Source organism: Clinocottus analis, unplaced genomic scaffold (assembly GCF_023055335.1).
Source record: "Clinocottus analis isolate CAN_PGR_092001 unplaced genomic scaffold, fCliAna1.0.p SCAF_12, whole genome shotgun sequence".
Classification (NCBI taxonomy): Eukaryota; Metazoa; Chordata; class Actinopteri; order Perciformes; family Cottidae; genus Clinocottus; species Clinocottus analis.
In genome coordinates this window covers 19977127-19986966 of record NW_027175843.1, presented here as the reverse complement: position 1 = coordinate 19986966, position 9840 = coordinate 19977127, and the positions used below count along the sequence as shown (strand labels likewise).

At 43.6% G+C, this 9840-nt stretch overlaps 1 protein-coding gene across 1 annotated transcript; it reads right to left on the bottom strand.

Moving 5' to 3' along the window:
- Window positions 1-317: 317 nt before the first annotated feature.
- On the bottom strand, window positions 318-8440 carry ndufa10 (NADH:ubiquinone oxidoreductase subunit A10). The gene is made up of 10 exons (XM_068572641.1): window positions 8303-8440; window positions 6091-6259; window positions 5665-5880; window positions 5232-5318; window positions 5019-5140; window positions 4755-4834; window positions 3822-3876; window positions 3649-3734; window positions 2779-2887; window positions 318-455 (listed from the first exon to the last, which is right to left on the bottom strand). The coding sequence occupies exons 1-10, from the start codon at window positions 8375-8377 to the stop codon at window positions 387-389; spliced, it is 1068 nt and encodes a 355-aa protein (XP_068428742.1). The 5' UTR covers window positions 8378-8440; the 3' UTR covers window positions 318-386.
- Between the last annotated feature and the right edge of the window lie 1400 nt (window positions 8441-9840).

Sequence of the window (9840 nt, the reverse complement as noted above, 5' to 3'; positions counted from 1 at the left end):
AGAGCTTCATCCTCCTCCCCCTCGCCTCCTCCCTCTCCTCCCCCTCGCCTCTCTGGTGCAGAGACCGGTTCATCCTTGTATCTGTGTTGGTCAATCAATTTTTCTTGATTAGAACAAGAGCCTCCTCCTGCAAACAGCCGCTAACAGGCCGTGCTGGACCCGCTGTGGAGGACATTTACAGGAGGAATAAGGTGAGCAGGATCGTCGAGGACCCCGACCACCTGGATAACGAGCCCCTCCTCCCTCTGAAACTTCTACCTTTTTCCGTTATCTCGGCGTCCAGAATCCAAACGAAAAGGACAAGACATTTGTGTAGATTCAAAATTTATTTATTCATTTCAATACATACATATTTATTTAGGACTAACAACATGAGCTTCACTCATTCACTTCAGCCAGATGTACTTGTCTCCGATGTCTGCGTTGTAACCAGGCGAGTACTTCTTCCCGGGCAGCTACAGAGACACAAAAAAAAACAAGAGTTTTTTAGATGCAGGAGCATCATTTTGTATTTTAAAATGAATTCATTCTGATTGAAGTCGCCGAAAGCGTCTGAATCAAGACCGGGTTACCTGCAGAGTTATATTTTATACTTTAAAACACAATATAAAGACATAACGCGTAGGGTTGGGTACGGAAAACCAATAATGTACAGTTCAAGGGTTTGTCTAACACCCTTGAACTGTACATTATTGACAATAAAGTACTGCCTCTCGAACATTATTGTTTAAATAAATAATACACATTTAACAATACTCGAGGCAGTACTGTATCTACAATAATGTACAGTTCAAGGGTTTACAGAACACCCTTCAACTGTACTTTATTGACGATATAGTACTGCCTCCTGTACCTTATTGCTTGAATACACATTTAACATTACAAGAGGCAGTACTGTATCGACAATAATGTACTGCCTTTTGTACCTTATTGCGTAAATAATACACATTTGATATCACGAGAGGCAGTACTGTATCTACAATAATGTACAGTTCAAGGGTTTGCATAACACCCTTGAACTGTACATTATTGACAATACAGTACTGCCTCTCGTACCTTATTGCTTAAATATTTATTATATACTGTAAACTGTAAATATATTGTTCATAGTTTAAAGTTAAAAAGATTGAAGCTGTAGTTTGAAGTCAAGTGTTTTGTATTTATTTGAATTTATAGTTTACATTAAACAGTTAAATTTGAAGAAAAATGTGCAATGGGAATAACAAAAAAAGCCTTTCTTTAATGTCTTAGATGCTTTTTATTTATTTATTTTTTTTAAGTTTCAGTTTGGGCACCGGTATCGCTATAAAACATCCTTAATAATGCATAACTGATACATGAAGGTTGTTTTATTTGATCGGCAGAAAAATAACCGAATTTTTATAGATTAATCCGTCAATCCCTGGTGTTTTTTGTCTGACTTCTTTTCAATATCGTCTTCATAAATTCGGCGGAGGTTGTTGCCGAACGTCCTTCCGCGACTTTACTTTGTCACCTCCGGCGCGGGGCGAGAGAGATTACGCGTCACAGGTCTCTCTCTCTCTCTCTCTCTCTCCGCTGAGATCTCGGCTCAGAACTAAATGTCAGGTCGCGGCCTCCTGTAGCATTACGCGCCGCGATTTCTCGCAGCAAAAAAAAGGGAGGAGACAAGAGAGGAAAAAAAAGGTCTCCAGTCAATAAATAGAAAAGGTCAGACCCAAATGTTTCCCCCTGCAAGACTGATGATACCCAAAAAAAAAAATAAAAAAAAAAGCCTGGTGGAATATTCTCCATATTTGGCATTTGCCTTCTCGGAAAAACCGAGGGCGAGTCGGTCGATATCTCCGCAGGAAGAAGAAGAAAAGGGGGGGGATTAGTTCAAGTGGCGGCGACGGTGCGTCAACAAAAGGGTAGAGACATAACAACAACAACGAGGAGTCAATAAGAAGAGAGCGGCGGCGCCTCGGCGTTTGTTTTAATGAAAGGGTTCGTCACGAGGTAACACAACGCGTCCTCACATAATGACCCGACATAAAAGTAAAAGGGCAACTCCTCCAGATAATTATGCGTTTCCTCTGCGGGGAACCGGAGGGTCGGCATCAGGGCGCACGGCGGCCAGGATCGTTATGAAAACGCCATCTTTTCTTATTTACCGCCAATTTTAAAAAAAAAGGGCAGCTAATACACACATCGGCTCCATGTGAGAGCATCAGTCACTCTCGACGTCTTTATTCGCGTCGGTTTTAGGGTTTTCATCAAACTGTATTTTCAAAATAAAACCAGCGCCGTGCGAGGAAGCGGTCTGAAGCCTCGCCCGCGTACGAGCTCTTTTTGTTTTTACTCGAGCTCGACCCAAACCTGCCGAGGAGGGATTGTGATGATCTGTAAACTCATATCTCATAAACTACTTTAGTATTAAAACGCATCGTGAACCAAACGAAGGTTCAAACTCCTGTCAAACTTTTTCATTTGGCTGCAAAACATTTCCTCTAAATGGAGGTTTTTAAAGAGCTCCTGTTTGTAAACCTCATGAACGCAGAGTCATGGCTCTCTCTCTCCCTCTCTCTCCTTCTCTCCTTCTCTCTCTCTCTCTCTCTCTCTCTCTCTCTCTCTCTCTCTCTCTCCCTCTCTCTCCTTCTCTCCTTCTCTCTCTCTCTCTCTCTCTCTCTCTCTCTCTCTCTCTCTCTCTCTCTCTCTCTCTCTCTCTCTCTCTCTCTCTCCCTCTCTCCCTCTCTCCCTCTCTCTCTCTCTCTCCTTCTCTCCTTCTCTCTCTCTCTCTCTCTCTCTCCCTCTACTCACCGATCTGAAGGCGAAGTATTTCTCATCGAACTCGTGGGCGCTGATGGTGATCTCTGGAAGAAACTTCGGGATGTGAGCCAGACACGCCACTCTGTGTTTGTTTTCCACGCTGTAGAGAGAGAGAGAGAGAGAGAGAGAAAGGGGGGTTAGAGAGGGAGGTGGAGGGAGAGAGAGAAGGGGGGAGGGAAGGTGGAGATACAGGGGGGCGAGGGAGAGACAGAGTGGGAGAGAAAGGGAGGAGAAAGAGGGAGGGCGAGGGAGAGAGAGAAAGGGGGGAGAGAGGTCGGGAGAGAGGAAGGGGAGAGGGGGGAGAGAGAGAGAGGGAGGGAGCGAACGAGAGAGGGTGGAGGGAGGCGAGAGAGAGAAGGGGAGAGAGAGAGGGAGGGTGGAAGGGGTGAGAGAGAAGGTGGAGACAGAGAGAAAGAGTGGGGAGGGAGAGAGAGAGAGAGAGAAAGAGATAGAAAGAGAAAGAAAGAAAGAGAGAGCGTGGGGAGGCAGGGAGAGAGAGAATGAAAGAAAGAGAAAGAAAGAAAGAGATAGAGAGAGAAAGATAGAGAGAAAGAGAAAGAAAAAAAGAGAGAGAGAGAGAGAGAGAGAGAGAGAGAGAGAGAGAGAGAGAGAGAGAGAGATCAATAGGGTCTCATGCTGATCTCCAGAATATAAAATGTAATCAGGAAGTGAATCTGCATTTAAAGTTGCCTCCGTGATTCGTTTCAGGCCCTTTGCATATTTATTCACGACGAGCGCCACAAACAAGAAGAGTGTGTGTGTGTGTGTGTGTGTGTGTGTGTGTGTGTGTGTGTGTGTGTGTGTGTGTGTGTGTGTGTCCTCCATGTCATCTGCATTTAAATGCGTGCTCGTGGGACTCACAGCATCCTCATGTGGTGGTAGGAGACGTCGTCCTGCTCCAGCCACGGGCCCTTCTCGAACTTCAGGTACTCGATGTCTTCTGCCACCTGCAGGCGGGACAGAGAAGCACGAGTCAGGGACGACGAACAGAATGAAGAAGAGGAGGAGAGAGAAGACGGTTCTGGTCCACTCACCCTCTCCACATCCTGGGCTTGGGTCGCACCGTAAGCCAGAACTTCTGACGTTTCACTGGAGAAGAAGACACAAAGTTCACACACATTCTGACCCAAGGACTCACAACACTTTAAACCAACGTTACAAGACTTTAAACCAACGTTACAAGACTTTAAACCAATGTTTCATGATTTTAAACCACATTTTCAGGACTTTAAACCAAAGTTTCAAGACTTTAAACCAATGTTTCATGATTTTAAACCACATTTTCAGGACTTTAAATACAATTTTCATAACTTTTCACCAACTTTGTTTTACTTTTATCCAAATTTCCATGACTTTAAACCAAATTTCCATGATTTTAAACCAAATGTCCATGAGCAAACATTGTGTGAAATGTTTGTGTGAACAGTAAAAAGTGATAAAATGTAGTATTTGAACTAACAATGAGGATTCAAAGCATACAGTATACTATATTAGACATTTATTTACATATATTTCACAGCTTTTGTGAACATGAGACCTTTTGCTGAACCAGTTTCCATCACAAAAAGTTATGTTTTCACTAGAGATGTGAAGAATTTCCAAAATTGAGATTACATTTTTCTGCTTTAGAGTCATATTTTCTCTTTAAACTTTTGCCTCATTATATAAACAGATGAGATTGTTCTGCAATGTGTGATGTAACACACGAGTGTGTATCTTATAAGTGCCTTTAAAAAGGTGAATTTAAGAAATTATGTAAAATTGAGAAAACGACGGCCGAGAGGGTTAAATGACACAAATGAATGATCAAGGACTTTTCAGGCCTGGAAATAACCACTTTAAAAAGTCTAAGTTTTCCCTGACAGTATAACAACCCTGAATTTTAGAAAGGAAGCGACAACGAGCCGCCTGGTTTTGTGAAATCAAAGATCTCACGCCGAGTGTTCACATCTGTCGGCTTCACTCACCCGATTTTGGGCAAGAAATTCTTCTTGTATCCGTCCTCGATGCTCTTCAGGTACGACAGCGACACGTTCTGGAGATAGGACTGAGAAGAGGTTCCTCATTTAAAAACAACCCCACTCCTCATCATCTTCATGCAACATGTCGTGTGTGTGTCTGCCGATCAAAAGGTGCTTATTTTTTCCTGTCCGTTCAGACGCTTTCCGACTGAAACGTGACGTTTTCTCGGCATCGCGCAGCGCGATGAGGACGAGCGGCGGCGGCGCTACCTTGCCGCTCTGCTGCAGCTTCTTCTGCACGTCCTCGGCCGGCAGGTCCAAGTAGATGGAGAGGTGCGGCGGCAGGAACTCGCAGATGCTGATGCCTTTGATCTCGTTGTAGTGGTTCACACCTGGCGGGCGAGCGGAGACGTCTCGTCACGCAACAAACTTCAGTGTTTATTTATTAGATCAAACTGAAATCTACTGCATCTGAGTACTCACACTCCTTCCTGATGTAGCCCTCTTTGAACATGGCGTCCAAGAAGACGAAGTCGCTGAAGAGAGAGCGCTCGAGGATCACGCCTTGGCCTAAAAAACACACAACAGGGGTCATACGCATTGAGACCAATGACTTTCCATGACTTTTACCACATTTCCATGACTTTTATCCCAATTTTCATGACTTTTATCCCCATTTCCATTACTTTTATCCATATTTCCATGACTTTTAAAGAAATTTCTATGACTTTTAAACAAATTTTCATGACTTTTAAACAAATTTCAAAGTCATTTTATGTCTTTTCAGGTCTTCCATGACTGTAAAAACCAGAACACGAGATCAGGAGGTAGACGGCTGTAAAAAATATGTACAAATCCGCCGTTTTGCCGTGTGAAATGACCCCTAAGCGCGTCCCCGCCCTTCAATCGGTGCTACCTGTGGTGAGCAGGTGCTCGACGGCGTCGGAGTACTGGAGCATCCTCATGATGTACATCCACATTTGCAGCCGGTAGCTGTTCCCGTCGGCGGCTTTGGGCTCGAGGTAGAACTTCTCCAGACTGCACATGCCGTTAAAGTCCACGGGGAGCGGCTCCTTCTCGCTGTTCATCTTGTCCAAGTAGAAGGTGTCCGCCTCGGGCATGTAGAGCATCCCTATGGGGACAGGAAGTTGTCATTTGAGGAGATGGTTACAGAGGAGATAGTGACAGAGGAGATAGTGACAGAGGAGATAGTGACAGAGGAGATAGTGACAGAGGAGATAGTGACAGAGGAGATAGTGACAGAGGAGATAGTTACAGAGGAGATAGTGACAGAGGAGATAGTGACAGAGGAGTAAGTTACAGTCACAGAGGACATAGTTACCCAGCCTGTCGGCCAGCTTCTGGGCCAGCACTCCTTTCCCGGAGGATAAGTTGCCGTCCACTGTGATGATCCGGCTGTTCTGATTTAACCGCGGCGTCGTCCTCTCGCCCAGCATGTAGGCCAGCCAGCCGTACTGCAGGCTCCTCGCCGAGCTCGTGTGAACGCCGGCCTGCAGAAGAAAAGATGAAGAAAGAAGAAAAAAACACCTTTAATTGATAACATTTACAAAAGCCCGAAGGTTCCCACCGACACATTATTATTCCACAAAAACACAACACTTCGCTGCCTCGGGTTTGCTGCCACTGTGTGAAAATGTCAACTCAAATTAGTTTGGGAGTTGGCACTATGTATGTAAACATCACTTTAGCCGGGAAAAAACAGACAAACACACACACAGGTATTAAAAGTAATTCGACAACACGGCCGAGGGCATCGAGATAAAGTAACAATGCACAAACAAACACAACCACACAGCCGCTGGCATTTGCGTGGCGTGTTTTTGTGTGTGTATATTACCAAAAAAATGAGCAATTACCGGAAATTACAAAGTGAATAAACTGATTCTCTGCGCTCGGTCGGACACGACAGTGCACATAGAGTGAGAGGTTCGTCATTGAGAATTACATCTAACTGACAACAAACAAACAAACAACCGAGTTCCCTGGAAATGTGACTATGAATTAGAAGACATTGCTGGTTTCTGTCCTTGAGACTGACGCAACAGCCCTGCAATGAAGGTTTTAATTTCCATTTTTTTTATAATCGTAAACTGTATTAGAGAGGTGTTGACTCAACTTTACGGTCATTCTGGAGGCTGGAGTTTGTGATGCAGTTGAATTGTATTGAGCTGTAATGAAAAAAGCCTCAGGGCCGCGGTCTCGGTGCGCTACTTCACGGTCCTGTTTACGCACGGCCGCGTCGCCAAATATGGCGACAGCGGCGTCGTAAAAAAAAAGAAAATCTCCTGTTAAAATCTGCAGAGGACAACGGCAACATTTGTGGTCTAGATGTGACGAGAGCGAAGTGGACGGTCAGACCGTACGGCGCGGCGATAACGACCTCACAGGGACACAATAAGTCCTCGTGACTGCAGGGAGACCAGAGGAAATTACATCCACGTTTCCATTCGTGGATCCTCCGGCCAAAGTGTCCTCAGACGAGCCCCGCGTGCTCCGAGGTTTCTGCACGAGCGCCGGCGTGCGTTTGTGAACTTTGCGTTTCGCTGCAGACGGCTGCTTTTTTAGTGCGAGTCGACAAACCCCTCCCCCCCTCCTCTCGCCCGACAGCTTGGGACTGCAAAGTCTGACTATAACACGCGGATGCTGGCTGCAGGAATAAAGAGGAAAAGGTCAAGACGTCGTAAACAACACCAGCCAACCCCCTCAGGTCCTGTTCTCCTTCCATCGGGGAGAAAAAAAACACACCAACGGGTTGCTGAAACCACCTCACGTTGTGTTGCTATCGTGTAAGAAACGATTATCAGAATCATTTATTTGAGAGGTATATTACACATACGAGGAATTTGTCTTGGCTCGAGGTGCATACATCAGACAAACAATCAATACAGTGCAATAATAATAATACATAGAATTTATATCACGCTTTTCTTAGTACTCAAAGTCAAAGACAACATTTAAAATATCCTAAAAGCTATGCAATACATCAAAATAGGAGAAATAACAATAAGAACAAAAAAATAGAAACATTACATTTCGAGTAGAATATAAAATAAACTGCACAAACAGATAATAGTACTATAAACTGTGCCTTATGTTTGATTGTACTTCTAAAACAAATGGCATTGAACTTTAAGTCTTTATATTATGATAGTAGTTTATATTGTTAGCAATACTTGTAATTACATGTTGCACTATTAATATTACACTATAACTGCCCTGCCTACTATGTTTATATTGTATACATCGTATAAATACTGTTAATATAGCTCAAGACTGTGTATATATACATACATATCCCTGTATATATTGTATTCTGCACTCAGATGCTGTAAACACACCTAACTGTCTCAGCATTTGTGCAATGACAACAACCTGCTAGCCGCTAGCCGCTAGCTGCCCGGCTAGCATGTTGTTGTCATCGCACAGAGTACAAGCACTGAGACAGCGCTAGCCGCTAGCAGCTAGCTAGCTCGTCCTTGTGAACTTGAGACTTTTCAGGAATAAAAGACAGTAAATTCATTTCCGGTTCTTACTTTCTGGGCGGCGGTCGCCGCGTTGAGAGCAGCCGCTGCCGACGGGCCGAGCAGCCGTGTCACGCGCAGCGCCATGATTCACCTGTCCTCCAAAAGAGCCGTGCGACCTGACCCGAGCGATCTGCAGCTAGCCGGCGCCTGAATTACACGTCAGAGAGAGGGGGCGGGGGTGGCGGGGGCCTTCGCGGAAGCTGGGCTCACACGTCATACGTGTGAGGGTGTCTAGCTGTTGCCTGATTCATTTTTTAATTATTAATAGGTCCGAAAATATAAATATAAAAATATGAATAGATAAAACAAAACAAAATATGATAAATAATTACCCCCAATTTTTTTTATAGTTATATAAATTTATATAGCAGATGTATTATATCAATCTGCCATATAATGAAAAAAAATAGATAATCAGTTTACAAAGGTAATAATTTACCTTTCTAAACCCCCGCTGTAGTTATACAGCATCGTTAATTGTGTTATACAATGTCATAAAATAGTGACCGTGACATATTTGTGTGTTTCTTGTCTGCTTGTTTTTCCGACCAAGAGTCCAACATTAAAAGAAAGTCAGTCCACGAAAAGCTTGACATGCTCGCATTTGATAAGATTGACCCAATAAATGCCAGATTTTGATTAAAAAAATTACTAATCATGTGGGTTTTGTACTTCAATAATTGCATGATTAAATGCAATTTCCCCCCGTAATAATGATGACTATATTAATGATTGTGAGTGTTTTGTAATCTGATCACAAACACACCTTTTTTACTCTGAATCTGTTCATACGTCCTTGAGTTTGACTCCAGGAGCCATCAGCACCAGACCCGTGTCTGGTGTAGCTCTGCGTTCCCACCAGCAGATGGCAGTGTGCATTGTTTTTTAAATGTCAGTTTCACTTCTGTAAGTCAATGTTTTCTACAAAACGTGTCAACTCATGAAACAATGTCCAAAAAAAACAATGTGACCATCCGACAAAACCATTTTTTCAGAGGGAAATATTGTAAAAGTTGCTTGTAGCAGTCCCTTTTTAATACAAGCTGTCATTTCCTCTTTCCCCTGTTAATTTGAGCTGAAAGTCCCAATACCTCTGAGTCGATCGACAGGTTATTCAGATCACCTGTTGTGCTGGTTCTCTTTGCCGATCAGGTTGTGACGACGCCGAATCCTGAGGGCTTGAGAGGTTTTTGGGGGATTTATTTCCAGCCAGGGCAGATAAGGTGATCTTTAGGCCCTTCTGGGAATGCTTTGTTGTCATCTGCATTACTGATTACTACTTGCAGATCTTAGTGCTATTCCTTCACGATAGCATGCAGGTTGTCAAGTCATATGGATCCATTATGAGCAGTGGATTGAGGGGGAAAAAAGGCAATAAAAACACAAAACACCTCCAGGCAATGAAAAATACATAGATAATGACATCAGTATGCATTTTTATTGTAATGACAGTCATGTTTGTTCCCTTTTATTCCTTCTGTGCTGATCAGATCTTTAATCCGATCCGAGAGGTTTTCTGACCCGTTCCACCGCTAACAAAATGAATA